General features: G+C 35.2%; 1 protein-coding gene and 1 long non-coding RNA gene across 5 annotated transcripts in view; one reads left to right on the top strand and one right to left on the bottom strand.

The window, feature by feature from the left end:
• LOC145674373 (uncharacterized) overlaps positions 1 to 9,828 on the top strand; it is a 28,676-nt gene extending 18,848 nt beyond the window's left edge. The window contains exon 2 of the mRNA XM_081744349.1: positions 5,376 to 9,828. Within this exon, the coding sequence (XP_081600475.1) occupies positions 5,376 to 7,977 (2,602 nt within the window). The 3' untranslated portion in view covers positions 7,978 to 9,828. The remainder of the gene's footprint in view (positions 1 to 5,375) is intronic.
• The window catches only part of LOC145674374 (uncharacterized), a 212,882-nt gene that overhangs the window by 135,400 nt on the left and 58,561 nt on the right, over positions 1 to 18,921 (bottom strand). The gene's annotated exons all lie outside the window — the stretch shown is intronic.

Genomic DNA, 18,921 nt, shown 5'->3' with positions numbered 1-18,921 from the left:
ACCTAGTAATACAAAACATTTATTTATGGCTGTTCTGCATAGTTACATTTGTACAAAAACAATTACTTGCTAACTATATGAATTTTATTTCCAAGTAAATAGTCGGTGTATATGAAATTCTATATACTTATCAAGATGTAATAATGTCTCAAATACTCGCCCAGAAAATATGTAAATTCTATTTTCTATTTGAAGCAGGCAGGGGTGCCCACAGGCTGGTTTTGTGGTTAACTGCTAGCAAGATTACCCTCCCCTCTAGAAAATTCGTAAATAAAACACTGACTTAGCCTACAAAATCCCTATTAAACAATGGCAAGCGAAATCACAAGACAAAATTATAGTTAAAGGGACAAAGGAAAATATTCAAACCAGTTTTGGCGGTATTGTATCTTTAAAAATGTAGGTAAATACAAAACAATTTAATTTAATCGGTTATTTTATGATGCTAAATGATGAATATTCTTGACCGGATTTCGAGGCCAAATACTCTACTGTGCGGCATCAGTGTGCCTGACAAAACATCAAGACATTCCATGATTATTTTCTACTTGCTTCTAAGAAATATCTGATGACAAAGAAACTAAAACTTCTATCCCAAGTTGGTCAATGAAAAAAATAAATAAATAAATAAAAATAAAAAGGTAACGGACCAAAGATACTCCCTGCTTACCTATGGTTGTTTCACATCAAGTGTTATCTTCAGATAGAGAAAAAGAAGCTTTTGTGTAAAGAACAAAAAATCTACAGTCTTTTCGAATTACAATATACTTCTCCCTGCTATTGAAAGAACCAGGTGTCTACTTTGATCCAATTTCACTCAACCTCACGCTCACAAACTCATTTCGACCTCACACTCACGCTCACATAGCCAGCCTGACCTCACGCTCACTCAACCTCACACTTACATAACCAGCCTGACCTCAAGCTCACTCAACCTCACTCTCACTTCGTGAGGTTGAGGTCGAGTAAGCGTGAGTTCCGAACTTCTGAGCGCCGACCTCATGAGTTTGGACACCTTTGGTTTCAACATCCACGATTGGGATGTAATTAGTGGTGGGCACAAAAACCGGTTTTTCGGTTTCCAGTTTTTAGAACCGAAACCGTTTTTTGAAAATTTTTAATTTTTGCCGAAACCGGTTTCGGTTTTCTTCAAAATCGGTTCCAGTTTTCTCCAAAACCCGGTTCGGTCTTTTACCGAAACTGGTTTTGGCTTTCTACAAAACTGGTTCAGTTTTCATTAAAACCGGTTTCAGTTTTACCAAGACTGGTTCTATTTCTGACCAGAACAGTGTTTAGTTGTTTTCAGGAAATCGGTTACGTTTCTACAGAAATAGTTTTATGTATTTTCGAAAACAGTTTGGGATTTTTAGTTTTTAGTTTTCGGTGAAAATGAACCGGTTTTGGTGAAAAACTGAACAGGTTTTTAAAGAAAACCGAAACCAATTTCTGTGAAAAAACGACCGGTTTTTGGAGAAAACTGAAAACGGTTTCGGTGAAAAACCTAACTGGTTTTCGAGAAAACCGAAATTTCGGTTTTTCTAGAAACCGGTTTCCGATTTTTATATAAAAAATGGTTTTGCCCATTCCTATTTCTAATCTCCAAACCGCAGCTCCAAAGGTTAAATTCTCTGTAATTTTTCTTATCTGCTTATATTATTATCCTTTCTTCTTACTATCCATGTGCTCCGTTGTTGTTATTTTCTTCAACTTTATTTTCAGCAGTGTGTACGTGTATTCTAGATGGCAAATTCTGATGTTTCTTTTTTCTCTATCGTAACTACGTGAGTAATCTCAGAAGTACCCGACCTGACGTAAAGATGGCGGTTGTTGTTTGAAAAGCATTACTATAGTCGAAAGTACCACCTTATAAGGCTTATGTTTGAAGCCGCTACGTTGTTTAGTATTTGTTTGGCAGCCATCAATAGTGAACGCTCTTAGTGAATTTGTAAACATAGAAAGAACGGGTCATCATTATGTAATAAAATACTTTCATTTGAAAGGTCTCAGTTCACTAATATCAAAGCCGAGCTTGAGCCTGCTCTTGTGGAGTTTTCTCCTTTGTTTACAACAGTAAAATATTGAGTGTCAGACTTCAAAATATGCCGTACGAGCTGCAAAGACGAACATCACAGTGGTCGACCAAATGAAGTAACCACGCCAAATATGCTAAAGAAAATCCACAAGATGGTATTGGATGACCGTTGACTAAAAGTGCGCGAGCTAGCAGACATAGTAAGCATCTCAGAAAGTGCTGTTCATATTGATTGAAAATTTGGACATGAGAAAGCTTCTTTGCAAGAGATGGGTGCCGCGTTTGCTCACAATGGAACAAAAACAGCGTCGTGAGGATGTTTCGTAGCAATAAAGAAGACTTTTTGCGTTGATTAATAACAAACAATGAAACATGGATCGATCATTTCACACCTGAGATGAAGAAACAGTCAAAACAATGGACTGAAAAGGGAGAATCGACTCTAAAGAAAGCGAAAACAGTTCGAGACATCTTCTGGAAAGGTCATGACGTCAGTTTTTTTTTTTTTGGGGGGGGGATGTGCGTGGGGTAATTTTCATTATCTTCAAAAAAGGGAAGCAGTCAACGACGAGTATTATGCAAACTAATTGCAGCGTTTGAGTGATAAAATTAAGAAAAAATGGCCGCATTTGGTGAGGAAGACAGTGTTGTTTCAAGACGACAATGCATCAGTTCACACATCTGTTTTCACGATGGCCAAAATCAATGAGCTAAAGTTCAAGTTGCTTCCTCATGCACTATTTCGCCAGATTTAACTCCCTCGGATTAAGTTCCCTTTCCAAACTTGAAAAATGCCTCGATTGTAAATGATTTGCAAACAGTAAAGAGGCGGATTTTGGGGAGGTTAATAGCTATTTTGAGGCAGTTCACACTATAAACAGGGTATAAAAACTATTGAATATCGCTGGGAAAGTGTGTTGAGCTGAAACGAGACTATGTTGAGACATAAAAATAGTTTTTCCCATTTACTGTGTTTTCTTTGTTAGGTTATGACTACCCTCATACAACGCATCCGTTCCTATTTGTTTCTTTTAATACTTAGCTGTTTGCAGGCCCGTATTTATATATTGTGCGCCCTCTGTGCTCTAAATAATTTGCCGCCCCCATAAAGGACATATATTAGAGTTTAATTCACAATTTTTGGGGTCGCTGAGGTAAACAGTGACAATTTTAATCCAATTCAACTTCAAGGTCATACTTCACTCCCCAGGGAGGAGGCGAGATTTCAAAAGTAATTGAAAACGACAGATATTAGTGTTGAGTGCTTAGTTTTCGAGGTCGCTGAGTTTAACTGTATCAGTTTTCATGATGTTCAAGTTCCTTCTCACCCTTTGGGGTGATGACATTTTTAAAATAATCAGTTAATCTAGCTAATTAGTAAGTACTGTAATTAGAGCAAATTAAACGCATATTTTCTCACCCTTGCGCGAGACTTTGCGGGTTGGTAGTTTTAAATATTTACTTTATTGTGAATATTAAAAAAGAATCCAAAATTTAACCGCCCCCTAAACTCTGCCGCCCTGTACTCGAGCACAGAATAGCACCGGGCCTTACCTAAATACGGGTCTGGTTGTTTGTATTCTGTATTGATATTTTAAAAGTGTACTTCTCCAACATCAAATCTTGAATGCCATTTTTCCCGTGATGGATTGGACAGACAACCTCACTTCATGTTGGTACCTGATTAAACCATCCGGTAATTGGATCCAGCTAGTGATATTTCAAATTTCTTGCTCAGTTCTACGTTCTAGACAGAATAAGAAATAAGCTTACATTTTGCTCTTGAAAATAAAAGATCACTTCAGACAAACCTGAAATTGTCTTTCCTTCTCCTCTTAAAACTGGGTAATAATATTGATAATGAAGTCCAAAATTAATGTTAAATTTCACAAAGTTAACTGTAAAATATTGCAATATTTCTTCTGGCTTTCGTCAAGTTAATAAAAATTGCAAAGCTTCTACGTAAGCTTTGTATTTACGTATTTTAATTTTTCCCATAGTATTCCCAAAATCCTGCTTAACAATGGATGCGTCTTTAGAACTGATGTGTTAGATAACTAAAGGTTAAACAAATGATTCAACTAGGTTAATTTAAGTATAGTACTTCATTAGATATACGTAATTTGAAGAACTAGGTGGAAGAAAGTTGGGTAAAGCTTTTGTAAAACTTGCTTTCTTGTCAATACATATGATACATGAGTCTGTATAGTGTCGAACTTCGTTTAATTTTATATTGTAGCACTTTAACTTTATTAATCGCATTAAAATCAATCATAGTGTGAGTTAAAACTCAAAGAACTGCATGGTTCTGCGACAAGGAAGAACATTGACTGGACAGATTCATCGTTAGTTTGATAACATTTGCTTGAAAGGAGATATAGAGCTGCCAGATTAAAGCATCACAATGATTTTTCATATAGAGTAAGATCTCTTGTAACAGGTAACAACAGGACTTGGCTGTTTCTGGATATAAAACTTTGCCAGGTAATTGGATATAGAATATTTTCCAGAATTTACTTGCTCATATTTCGTGACGCCATTACACGTACGATACACTGTCTACTTATTCACACCGAGATTGATGTACAGTTTTCTTATTTTCTATAGCTTTCGTAGATTCTGTTTGGATAATGAATTTCGGGAGTTAACCATCTTCTTTCTTTATAGCGCACAAAGTTCAACTTCCGATATTTTATTCCTCCATCAATTTGGATCTTCTGACTCCCCTCTCCGTTTTCTCCAGCAATTCAAGTTTTAATTTAAGTGTGAGAACATTTCTCTTATGTTTTGCTGGAGTAGTCATAGTAACATCACGTGAACGAAGATTTTTAAATGTCTTTGTGTAAACTCAGTATAATGACATACGCGGATCTATTTGCGAGTGAAGTTTGTTGGTACGAGTATCGTCCAAGTAGTGTACAAAAGAGCTCACGTGACCTGTCTCTTAGCAATAATCCTCTTAGAGAAATCTGTTGTGTGAAGCATTTGGGACTTGGCTTCCCAAAGTGAATTGATAAGGAATTCGTCGGTGTTGCCAGAAAGCGAACTCACTGCATAATTTTAATATTTCATAGACCAGAAAGTTTGACTTTAGAAAAAAATATATATATATTCAAAAGTGCCGTTGTTTGGTATTGCCAGTTAATTGGTTGTCGGTTATGAGAGATCTTACTGTACAGACTCTTGATATTTGCAACTTTTACCTCAATATTATTCTAGTAACTCATTCACAGAGTGTTTTGATTTGTTCTCATTTGTAAAGTTAAAATCTTGCAATTCCTTATATATGTTTGTGCCTGAAAATGTATTCAATCCCATAACCTTTTTCTGTCCTTTCTTTCAGAGATCACAAGAAGGAAGAAGCCTGTGCTTGCCCGTCGGATCTAAGCTGTGGTGAATGTACTACCAAGTACATTGATATTCCCCAAGAATATAACTATCCAGAGACAGCAGCAGTGTATCTCGAGCAAGATTTCACTCGTCCACGCTGTGACAAATTAGAGACCATTCACGAATTTCCGTTTTTTAAAAATGGCACTCTAAGACTGATGGGTAAGAAGAGGCAGCGGTATCTGGTAATGAAAGAACCAAGTACAGTTAATCCAGAGGTAAAAATGTCCAATACGGATGGATTTTTGAAGAAAATGGATGATAAAACAAACATTGCGAGGTTAGAAGGAATGAGAAGACACAGAGAGGTGCTTCAGTACCACCAAGCGGCAGCCGAGAGACGTGCCAGAATTTTGGCTCCTCTTAAGAAAAAGAATGCTGAAAATAAACCTGTTTGTGGACGAAACTCATTAGATGTTTCTCATGCTGATGAAGTTATAAAGTGTACACAAAAGATCAAAATGAATCTCCGTCGAAACCCAGAATTCAATGGAGATGGCTTGGATACACAATATCAGTCATGGGATAAAATTTCCAGAAGAACAAGAATTCCGCCTCCTCGTGGAAATGAAATAAGTGAAAGCCAACAAGCATCTGCTAAAAATAGTGCAGTGAAAGAACTTCAAAAACCTGTTGAATATGCCAGAAGTAAAGGACGGGTGTTATATACCGAAAATATCGTACGAAGACGAATTCTATTACCTGGGGAAATTGCCAAGAGAGAAGAACCAGAATTAAATACTGAAAACATTATAAGAAGACCACAATATTTTGATAAAAGTGAACCACCATCATATAATAAAACTTTCGTAACAAGACGGTCGCAATCACCTTATGAAAATAGTAAGGGAAGAGACACAAAATTAGATAATAAAAATGTCATAAGAATACAACTGCACTCTTCTAACATAAACAACAGAAGACAAGAAACACAAATGCCTGATGAAAATATCGTAAAAGGTCTTTCCAAATCATCTGGTGAAAGCTATGGAAGAGAACTACAATCATCTAATGAAGATATAGTAAAACAATTACTCTCAGCTGATGAAATAAACAGACAAAGTGAACCAGAATTATCTGATGAAAGTATACAAAGACTAAAACCAGCTTTTGAATGTAACAGTCAAAGGGAAACAGAATCAGATGTTCCTATCACGCGAAGACCAAAATCAGCTTTTGAATATAACAGACAAAAGGAAACAGAATCAGATGTACCTATCACGCAAAGACTAAAATCAGCTTTTGAATATAATAAACAAAAGGAAACAGAATCAAAAGTACCTATCATGCGAAGACCAAAATCAGCTTTTGAATATAACAAACAAAAGGAAACAGAATCATTTGTACCTATCACACAAAGACTACAACAATCAGTTGATGAAATGAACAGACAGAGAGAGCCAGAATTATCTGATGAAAATATCACACGAAGACCAAAATCAGCTTTTGAATATAACAAACAAAAGGAAACAGAATCATATGTACCTATCACACGAAGACCAAAATCAGCTTTTGAATATAATAAACAAAAGGAAACAGAATCAAATGTACCTATCATGCGAAGACCAAAATCAACTTTTAAATATAACAGACAAAAGGAAACAGAATCAGATGTACTTATCACACAAAAACTACAACAATCAGTTGATGAAATGAACAGACAGAGAAAGCCAGAATTATCTGATGAAAATATCACGCGAAGACCAAAATCAACTCTTGAGTTTAGAAGACGGAGGGAAACGCAGTTCAATGGAGTACGTATCACACAAAGGCAACAGCAATCACATGATGAAATGAGCAGGCAAAGTGGACCAGAATTATCAGCCAAAAATATACAAAGACCAATATTAGCTTTTGAATATATCAGGCGAAAGGAAACGCAGTACAATGAAGTACGCATCACAAGACCACAACAATCACACGGTGATATGAACAGACAAAATGAACCAGAATTGTCTGATAAAAGTAGACGAAGACCAAAATCAGCTTTCGAATATAACAAGCAAAGGGAAACGAAATCAGATGTATGTATCGCGCGAGGACAACAATCAGGTGATGAAATGAACAGACAAAGAGAGCCAGAAGTATCTGATGAAAATACCACGCGAAGACCAAAATTAGCCCTTGAGTATAGAAGATTAAAGGAAGTGGAATTAGATGTGGTGCGTATCACACAAGGACGACAGGAATCAGCTGATGAAATGAACAGACAAAAGCAACCAGGATTATCTCATGGAAATTTCAAAGGAAGACCAAAATCAGCTTTTGAATATAATAGACGACAGGCATCAATTGGTAAACGAAGAGGACCAGAGTTTGCTGCAAATTTCGCAACACGGCAATATCAATTGGCTGGTGATACTATCAGAAAAAGAGAACAGACATATACTGAAAGTACAAAATACCCGCAATCGGCTAGTGATAAAATTAGAAGAAACCAAGATTTATTCGTTAGAAATATGACAGCAAGACGACCCCAATCACGTAATGAAAATATCAGAAGAGAACAAGAATTATGTGCTGGAAATTTCACAGCAAGACGACCACAAGCATGAAATAAATATATCAAAACATAATAGCAACTACCTCCTCTAAACAACAGAAGACAAGCGGAATTATTTCGTGGATATGTCCAACTAGAACTGCCAGAATCATCTAATGATAGCTGGAGATCAATATACTACAAGACAGTACGTTGTTAGCAATATTTTTTTCACGTAATTTAAGTTTTATCTAAACGGATAGTTAGCTTTATGTATGGTGATATTGATGTGTAAATTGAAAACTAACTATTTATGTTATATCTAAATTTAAATACAAGTTCTTGTCTATTTGATTTTGCGGTATATCGTAAGTTTCTTAACTACATAATTTATTTGTCTTATTTTATCTTTATTTATGGAATTTCTTGCAGAGTTCTATATTCCTTACATTTTTATTGTAGATGCAATAGTAGTAATAGTAACATTAAAATGTTCACTGTAGTCCATAAAGAAAGCATTGATTTGGTTAGTTTCCTTACGCTGCATAGGAAATGCAGATACTTGAAGCATTATGTATAATTACATAAGTTAAATCTATTTTGAAATATGAAGTGGCTTAAAAATAATCGCCAACTGAAGTAAATGAAGTTGATCATTATATAACATTAGTTTACGGACATAATCGACTCACAGTTACTTACTATTGAATAGCTTTACTATATAATCAAATTTTAATACACTATGCTCTAGGTTATAGAAGCAGTCACACGAATAGTTAGGGTTTAATTTGTGATCCCTAGAACAGTTTCCTGGCTTTTTTTAAACTTAAATTTTATGACAAAACTCTAGATTATGTTAATGTTAAAAACGAATGAACTAATTGACGATTTATTTGTTGAAACTCAGATAATAGTGCTTGAGTCTTTAACTTAGTAATTAAACCCTTTCACATCCAGTGGTTACTTTAGCACCAAATCAATAATTTCTAATTCGACTTTCTTATCTTAGTACTGTGATAAAAGATTTTATACTTATAAGAATATACTGTGATATTTATGTGAAAATTAGGTTAGAAGCATGTAATCATATCGAAATCATATTAACATTGATATAATTGTCTACTATTCTTCTGACATTGTATCTTATATATTGAGAAAGGCAAACATTGATAAGTTTGACTACGATCTGTTGCAAGTCACCAATTACATTTGATTGAAGATTTAACATGTAATATGTTTGTAAAAGAGTTACTTTAAATATTGGTTTGTCTTATTATGAAATTTTCATTACTGAAAACGTTTAATATGTGTGCAGTCACACGAATACATGAAAGATCTTTTCATGATGTTTTTATTATGATTTCTTATCATTAACATATAATTTACCAAAGTAAAAAATAATGAAATGTTATGTTAACTAGTAAAGTATGTAACATTATGAATCAATGTTAAAACATACAGTTTAAAATGTAAAATTAAATTTAATTAATTGTGTACAGATTGATTCCTCGAATCACCTTTAGACACCAATTTATCTTTTATATATTTTGATATTCCAAAATGAATTTTTCTAGTAATAGTTCCATAGTTACACTTACTTTCGAAATGTTACTAGTATATACGAGTTGTCTGTATCCATAAATCGATTTCTACGCTTTGCTAAAATATATCCAAAAATAATATGATCATATTCTGTTGAAATGTACAGCTAAATTTGTTAGAAAAATGTTACCTATCTTTAAAGCTATTAATTTTAGTAGTAATTGTTAGCGAATTTAACATATAATTTCGAGTTATTTCAATATTATTTGGCAAATGTTGAACTATACAACAATTGTAAAAAGTATATTTAAAAATGTTGATACTTAAATGTATATTTTCTTATAAATTCTTAGTTTTTATATCTAATAAATTAAATCATGAATTAGTCTAATTTTAATTTCTACAATTCCATATTATTATTATTATTATTATTATTATTATTATTATTATTATTATTATTATTATTATTATTAAAAGCACTGGTGTACACAAGTTCGTCAAGAGATGGTTCAAGTTTATATAATTTCAGGTGTGCATACCCTTAATATAGTAAATGTATATTTTTGCATAATATCTAGCTCAAGGGTGGGATTAAAGCCTCGAAACTCCCTTGGCGTACATCACTGATTAGTAGCAGTAAGTGTACTATTCCATTCACTTTACAATAACTAATATTAAAATAATTGAAAGAAGTGTTAAAATGAAAAATATCCAATTATATATTTTAAACATTGTATACAATTGCCTGCAAAATACAAAGGTAGCCGAAAAAGTTCTTGTCGTCTTGGCGTCCCATTAATGATGCGCTCACTGAGAGGAAAGAGAAATGACACACGTGCCTGCCAAGCGATTGGGAGTTAGCAAGTATTAAAATTTTCCTCTATAGCGTTAGTGCATCTGTACCTGAAAGCTAGAATACTATGTGTTTCCTATTTATTTATTTGTTATGGCAACAAAATATTTCTTCCGTTTTCTCATCTTCAAGAAAATAAAAAAAAAATTAAAAAAATAATTGGCCGAACCAACCAATCATTAAAATTTTCAAAGAATTAGTACAGGAAATACGTTTTTTTTTTTTTTTTTTTTTTTTTTAATTTTTGATTGACTGAAAAAATATTTGTGAGACTTGAAAACATCTAGAGAGTAATGAGATTTAGTACTATCTTCAAAGAGATTCTACAGAGAAGGGTCTCAAAAGCTTAAATCAATATTTTGGAATACATGTGGCCTAAACAAATATATGCATATTGGAAAAATGAAATTAACATTTTACCTGTATTATTATTTACATCTCCTTAGATATGAAACTTTATATTTCTTCAAATATCACGCGCATTATTGAGGGGCAGTTAAACCGTGCTTTTATGATCTAATCACATGATCTTGCTATTGAAGAAAAAGAACAACATCGAGTGTAGTTTCTCTTTGTTGCTTAACAATACAGCAAGTCCCAAGTTTTTTTTTTTTAATTGGTCACTCATGGAAAATTAAAGGAGGAAAAAAACTTGCTTCAACAATAAGACCACAGTTCTATATTATTGTTTCAGAGTTGTTCTTATCTTTGCTGGAAAGGAAGCGGTTATAAATCAATGTTGTGAGTATATGTCATTTTGATGTTTTTTTTTTTTTATTTTTTCACAAATTGATTGAATCAAAGCAACATTTTTGTTTCTCTGTTGCGATTTATCTTCCAAGATAATTTAAAAGAAACCTGAAATTGGTGGTAGTGGTGGGAGCTTTCCGCCACTGGAAGATGAAATCCAGGAAATTTCGTGGGGTCGTGCAGTTAATGTACAACTCCCTTTGAAAAAGTGCCCTAACAAAGAAGGAATTCCTCTCACCTGAAGGAGTCCTATAAAACGGCTGACCGGGTTCAGGGCAGAAATTTAGTAAAGAAAATATTCAAATCTACAAACGTAGGTATAATTTCTAATTGCTTTCTTTTTAGTAACTGAAAAAATACTTTTTGCATAACAACTGTGAGTTCCATTTTATCACAACACATTTCAATTTTTAGACGTCGCGACCTCGCAGGCAGGTCTCGCGGACCCCCAGGGTCCGCGGACTCCAGTTTGAGAATCACTGCTCTAGAGTCTTTAAAAAATACTAACAACAATCATTTAGGACGATTGCTACTAAAGTCAGGTTTAAGTAAAAAAAAATCTGTTATGTTCTGGTACTCGAGCATTCAAATAAGAAATAACTCCAAACAAGTTCCTTGTTCTGGCGCAGTTACCTTCTTTCTCGAAATGAAATTGATAAAAGAAGTAACAGCTCATAAAATTTCCTTTGCATAGTACAATTCATATCAAAGTATACATGAAATTCTTCTTTACATTGTACAAATAAGAATTCGAGATCAGTTGCTTTCGTAGGTACTAAAAAGTTTAAGTTAAGAACTAATGATTTAAACAGCTATTTACTTATTTCTATTGAAGATATCTCTTCTTTAAAATGAAACTACATTAACAAATTGTTACTTTTGTGGGCTACCCCGTAGCCTTATGGGTACAGCGTTCGCCTTTGGCGCGTATGGTTTCGGGTTCAAACCGTACTGGGAGCAGTGATTTATCCAGAATTTTGAAAAAAATGAAATGAAATCTTTAAGTTTTACGTCCCACGGTTATGCCGGTCAGGCTAAAGGAGACGGTGATGATGAGAGATGAGTGAAATGGTGGAATGAAGAAAGTGGGAGGAAACGGGAGAACCCCGAGAAAACCCACGAGCACGATGTTTGTCCACCACAAAGTTCACTTGGCGGGTCCTGGGATCGAACCCGGGACCCCAAGCACCAGAGGTGAACGCTCTACTACTGAGCCACCGCGCCCCCCTCCAGAATTTTGAACTTAGAGGGGTGTTCAAGAAATCTGGGGGAGTGCAATCTTGCATTAAGGTCGTATACTATCATGAACTTGTAATTAGCTTTTTTTTTTTTTTTTTCAAACTAAAATTTGTTGATGCAACGAACGTTTGCATTGGATTTCTTTTTCAGCCAGAGCCAATTAGCGTCGATTTTCTCATGCTTGGTGTGACGTCGTTGGCAATCGATTGATTAAAGGTTGTTGTGACGATCACAGGCGTGTAAATGTTGATTTCCATTCATTCTTGCGTTGCGTGCTTTGCTTGAAAATTTATCTTGTCGAAAAACAAGAGTTCAACATCTTTTAAAAACCAAAATAGCAAGATTTTTAATGGTGTCTTCCCGTTCTGCCTAATGGCTCTCCAGCACTTTGTAGAAAACATTTTAAATGATCTTATCTTTAGGCAGAAGAAGAATTCCCGTTCTGCCTAATCTTTCGAGACGAAGAATTCTACCCATGGAGGGATTTCTTCAAGATAAGTTTTCTTTAGTAATTGTAACAGATTATGTAAGAAGAATAACATTTCTTTAAGTTTTATCATAAACTTTAGATGTTATTCTACTTATTCTTCTCGGAAAAATGACTAAATACAGTTCTGTTATTAACAGTATTATTCACATCTATTTCAGTAAAAATGAATGCAATTTAAATAATAAACAAAGCTACCTGCAGAGAAATGGAAAATTGATTGACTGAGTTGCAAGAAAGCCGTTTGACATTGTAGATGAAACGAAGATAAAACAAACCTACTTCGGTCTAGTATAAAGACCGAATATTGTATTCATCTTTCCAGTAGTTCACCTCCAACATGCTAAGGCTCGCAATCATGGGCGGCTTTAGGATTTTAATTTTGGGTAGGCCCGCTCCCTACTTTAGTGTTTATATATTCTTCAAAATTTTTGGGTAGGCCCGTGGCTACCCGCTAAAACCGCCACTGCTCGCAGTACATAAAAGATGCCACAGTTCACATCCTCAAGACATGTTTGGCCACATATTAAGCAAACAATGCTAAAGGATGGGTAAGACGGCCCTTATCCCCTATTATCTGACCTTTTGATTTGATTGAAATTACAAAAAGAAACGTACAAGTATTTCGATATTGATATTGATATTTTGTATTGCTGCTATTTACATTGACAATATAAATATGAAAATAGAAGTATATATGATACTATTGCATATAGTATAGAATTATATATATAAGACAAATCAACTGATAAGGTGATGCCGAAAAAGGAGTTGTGATATAAAACACTAAAATTCTTTTTTAAGAGTCGCCTTACGCATCCTCTTCCATTGTTTGCTTAATATATGGCCAAACATGTCTTGAGGATGTGAACTGTGGCACCTTTTACGTACTGCGATTCTTAGCATGTTAGAGATGAACCACTGTAAAAGTGAATAAAATCTTGATGTGAAATAATTTGATATTATACCGAATTAAGTTTATTTTATGTTAGTTTCAGTTGCAATGTCAAACGGCTTTCTTGCAACTGAGTCAATCAATTTTCCATTTGCCTGCAGGTATTTTTTTTTAAAAATCACATTCATCTTTACCAAAGTAGATGTGAGTAACATTGCTGATAAAGAACTGTATCCTCATCATTTTTCCGAAAAGAACAAGAGGAATAGCATCTAAAATTTATGATGAAACTTGAAGAAATGGTTATTCTTCTTACAGCCTCTGTTAGAATCACTAAACAGATTATTTCGAATGCAGGAGAAAATTCAAAAGGATAAACTCCGAGGAAAATTCAGATAAAACGGGCTAAATTCAAGCGACAGAATCATAGGCGCAGATCAATAAAGCAATGAATATTTTTATTTTTTTTTATTTCAACCACAATGAATCTAAAATGTTATCTAAAATTCTTCACTTTTCGGAAATAACATTTTAAAATAAATGCTGAAAACCCAATAAAAGACGTAAGACTGTTATAGTAAGTATATATTTTACATTTCGATCTTTGCTTTAAAAAAAAAAAAAAAATCTTGATCACTAATTAACAATTAACCCTTTTAGGATTTCCACTTTTCGAGGTAAATCTTAGACCTTCACTTAAACAGCTACTGATTCCTTATTATTTAGCGTAGGATCATGGTTCATACCTAGTTTTTTTTTTTTTTTTTTTTTTTTTTTTTTTTTTTTTTTTTTTTTTTTTTAAGGATATAGCATACTATCCACCGGTTTTACTCGCTTGTCCGTATTATACACCAGAAACACGAAAATCGGTTGAAAAAGAATATGTTTTGAAACTTTTGCGGCCCTTTGGCCCAGGCCTGGCTTCACGTAGGGATCTGAATTTTTTAAAAAGAGTAGATTGTTATATATACAATACGTGTGCAAAATTTCGATTTTGTATCTTGGAAACTATGATCGGGAGAAATTTTTGAAAGTCTGAAGGTGACCCATGTTTTTCATGTCTCTCTGTATACTATATATAAAAATAATTAAAAAAATGTACTGCGTCACTACTATTTGATCTAGAGTCATGGTTCAAACGTTCTTTCCTTCAGTATAATAAACCCTTTTCTACGATATCACTTATAGCTCCGTATCGTAAATCTGAGCAGGAAACATCGGGAAAAAACGGATTTTTTCTGAAAAACAAACCTGCTCGGAACACCTGCGTCCCTTAGGCCCGGCCCGGTTTCGCGTAGGGGTCTTTAAAAAGAAGTTGAGAAATACCAAGAGGTACACACAATCCGTATGCAAAGCTTCAATCTGACATCTTGAAAACTAAAGTTGTGAAAAACTTTTGAAATTTGCATTAAGGAAAAATAAAGTCACTCTCCTCCGCCCTTACTTGGCGCCGCAAAGTTGGCTATCTCGTTCCGAAACGCATCTGAGGTGTTCTTTCGTCCATCCTTGACTTGACCAATAAATGAAAACCTGGCTGAAATACCTGTTATAAAACCTAAATATGCGATCAAAGACGATACTATGCCATGTTAAGTGCTTGGGGTCCCGGGCTCGATCCCAGCCCCGCCAAATGAACTTGGTGGTGGATAAACACAGTGTGCGTGGGTTTCCTCGTGGTTCTCCCAATTCCTCCCACTTTCTTCATTCCACCATTTCATTCATTCATTCATTTCTCATCACCTTCTCCTTTAGCCTGGCCGGCATAAGCTTGGGACGTAAAACTCAAAAGATTTCATTTTACGCCATGGTAACAAAAGTTACCGAAAATCCTAAAAGAGTTAAAATAAATATGTATACATTATTCAAAATAAAAGACTGCTATATGCTACCACACAAGAACGACTTTTTAAAATTAAATAGCATCACAGTTACTTTTCGTAATTAAAATGAATAGTATTACTGCAACATGCTAAACGAATTTCAAATGTATTAAAAGTATAATAAATAGGAATACCCAAAACTTTTCATATGGGTATTTGTGAAAGTAATTAAAGCTAATCTGTCCTTTTATTATAACATTTTTACGTTTTATTCAGTTTTCAACATTTTAAAAGAAAGAAAAAGTTATTTCAGAGGAAAAAAATACAAATAACATTTTAGAATATATGACAATAGAAGTGAAAAAATAATCATATAACGCGTGCACTGGTACATCCAACATATACTCCTGAGATTTTGTGCCTTGGATTTCGTGATTGTCAGAATTTTCCTTGTATTTTGACCGCTTGGAATAGTTCCCACCCTCGTTACTACAGCCATATTATATATGAGTTTCGATCTGCATACAAACACGCTAGGAGTCAAGCTTTTCGGTGCTGCATATCCCTAAAAATTTCCTCCTCTCATGAAATTCCGTGCCTCCAAAGATTAGACAGATCGGGAATTCCCGTTCTGCCTACAGATAAGATCATTTAAAATATTTTCTACAAAGTCCTAGAGGGCCTTTAGCAGAACGAGAGTGATCTTTTTAATATTGCACCCCGTAGTTGGGGGTGTAAGGAATTTATTTCTGGGGGTGTCCGAAAATTTTAGGAGGGTGCTGGGGGGTGTAGATAAATCACTGACTGGGAGTCCTCGGATTCAAACCGATAGTGATTTGGATGTTACTTTAAGCTATAGTTCCCATGTCTATATAGCCTCCCTGCTGAAGAGGGACGCTAAACTCCCCAACGCACCCTGTTTTGAGTCAAAGGTCAAATTTCGAATTTCAAATTTATAAAGCATTATACATATTATCATCGAATAAGGTTTAATTTTTAATTGAAAATTCTGTTTTTCCTATAAGTGCAACTACTACCTCCGTTTAGTCCGCTGCATTTTTTGTTTACATACCAGAAGATTGCAAGGTATTCTTTTAGAAAATAGTAACTTTGGATGATAAGGCTTAAGTCTGATGATCTGCATGAACATTTGATTCTGGCACCAAAGATTGGAAACAAATATTAAATTATTTTAATATAAGTATCTAATAATTCATCCCCGATAAAGGTTAAGTGAATCGAACTTATCTTTAGTTTAAAGGTATATTAAAAATATTACTTACCTATTCCAAGTTATTTAACAAATAGTCAAGTTGCTGCTACACTACAATTCTCATTCTTCAAGTCAACTTCGGTGCATCTTCAGAAACCAGCATCGATCAACTTTTAATTACAACCATGTTCAACTCACAACACAACAAGAGTAAATACAATTCAGAAAAGGAAACTTTTCTTACTCCGTTATCACGTGACATAAAACGTAGTTAAAATTATCCCTCTCTCTCCATGTCCAATATACACAAAACAAACCCATACACCTGTGTGATTATTAGAGCGAAGCAGTTGCGACCCCCTGTCTTTTCAATCTCTCGCATATTAACCGAAAGCCAATGACTCACAGCAAAAGGATGTTTTCAGTTGCAAATTCCAAAAAGGTCAGGAAGAAGTAAACTCTTCGTCCGCAGATTAAGGTAAAAGTATGTTGTTTCTGAACACAAACTCATGTTTGCATATGAAGCATTTAAAAAAAAAAAAAAAAAAAAAGTCTCACGCTCAAAGAAATATTAGCAATTCAAAGAAGAGTAGCGCATAAATAGGCCAATACTTTAAATGAAGATAATAAAAGTAAATTTTAATTTAGCACTCTAAAGTACATTCGGAAATACAATTTCTTCCAACATTTCAGTCAGTGTTCGAATTAAACTTTCGAACGAGAGGGGGATGCTTATGTATTGTTGCTGTAAATGTAGAAGGCGAAAATTTATCCCAGACAGGGATGTTATGTTACTTCTGTGATACGAGCCGGACAATAATTTTTACCGAAGGGGAATTTCCACGGCATCCCCCGTTAATTCGAACTATGATTTTAGTTAGGGGGCTGAGCCCGCCCTAGCCCCCCTGACTACGGGCCTGGGAGTTAGTCTGACCATCGACCTTCAGTAATACAGGCACGTTGCGCACATACAACAGTCATAGATTGTCTAGTGTCGAAGAGAAATGGAGGTATCGAAGCAGCTTCTTTGCGTGTGTTTGTTGTATGACTTTAAAGTAGGTCTGTCAGCTGCCGCTTCAAGTCACCGCATATGCCAGGTATTTGGGGTGAATGCTGTTGAGGAACTCACCGTCAGGCATTGGTTCCAGATGTTCCGTTCGGAAGATGTGAGCCTTTCGGATGAACCTCGCAGTGGACGACCACATATGTTGAATGATGATGTACTAAAAGCAACCATTGAGGAGGACAGTGGTTTAGCGTGTGATGTACTTGCAGAGAGACTCCACGTTTTTGCTGAAGTAGTCAGATTGCACCTACATCGGATAGGAAAATCATACAAGTTAAGCAATGGAGTATCCCACACATTGTCAGCAGCTAACAAGGAACAATGAGTGACAGTCTGTTTGTTCTTGTTCATTCGACACCTGAACACAACCATCTTTGATCGCTTGCTCAATGGTGACAAAAAGTGTGTCCTCTATGACATTCCCAAGCATACAAGACATTGGTTGTCGCCATGTGACCCTCACACCTCAAGACCACCTTTGCGCCCACGAAACGTTATGCTCTCTTTATGGTGGAATGCTTAGCAAGTGGTGCATTACAAGCTCTTTCTAGTTAATTAGGCTATCAGTGCTGATCTCTATTGTCAACAGTTGAAGGGTGCACCGTGCATTGAGGCAGGAGCCACCATTGGTGAATCTCAAGGTTGTGCTGTTCCTGCACGACAATGCCAAGCCATATGTGCCATAGAGAACACTGGAGACCCTTCAGCAACTTGGTTGGGAGGCTCTGTGTCATGCATCGTATTCACTGGACCTTGCGAGAATGGATTGCTACCTGTTTCATTCCCTCAACAACCACCTCCATGGAAGATCCTTCGTAAATGAGGGAGACCTACGGCAGAGTTGGCGTGGGTCAATGATAACTTGACCCACCACCCACCATGAACCACTCTCATCCACTGTAACCTACTCTGACTCACCAAAATTCATCATCATCAACTCTGACACATGATACACGACCTCTTCTCTACTGACTAAAGAGTTTACACTTGTAATAAAACAAGACCGTGAAATTGTCACTAATCGGAGTTTGAATTTCTACGGTCAATCGCTCAAGCGCCACTCTGTTACAATAACGATGGATCTGACCTTTACGATATAAAATGGTAAAGTGTTTGTCACTGAGGAAATTGAAGCACTTCGAGGTGGGGGGA

Source organism: Thermobia domestica, chromosome 17 (assembly GCF_964235325.1).
Source record: "Thermobia domestica chromosome 17, izTheDome1.hap1.1, whole genome shotgun sequence".
In the NCBI taxonomy this organism is placed as follows: domain Eukaryota; kingdom Metazoa; phylum Arthropoda; class Insecta; order Zygentoma; family Lepismatidae; genus Thermobia; species Thermobia domestica.
This window is presented reverse-complemented; position numbering and strand designations above follow the sequence as displayed.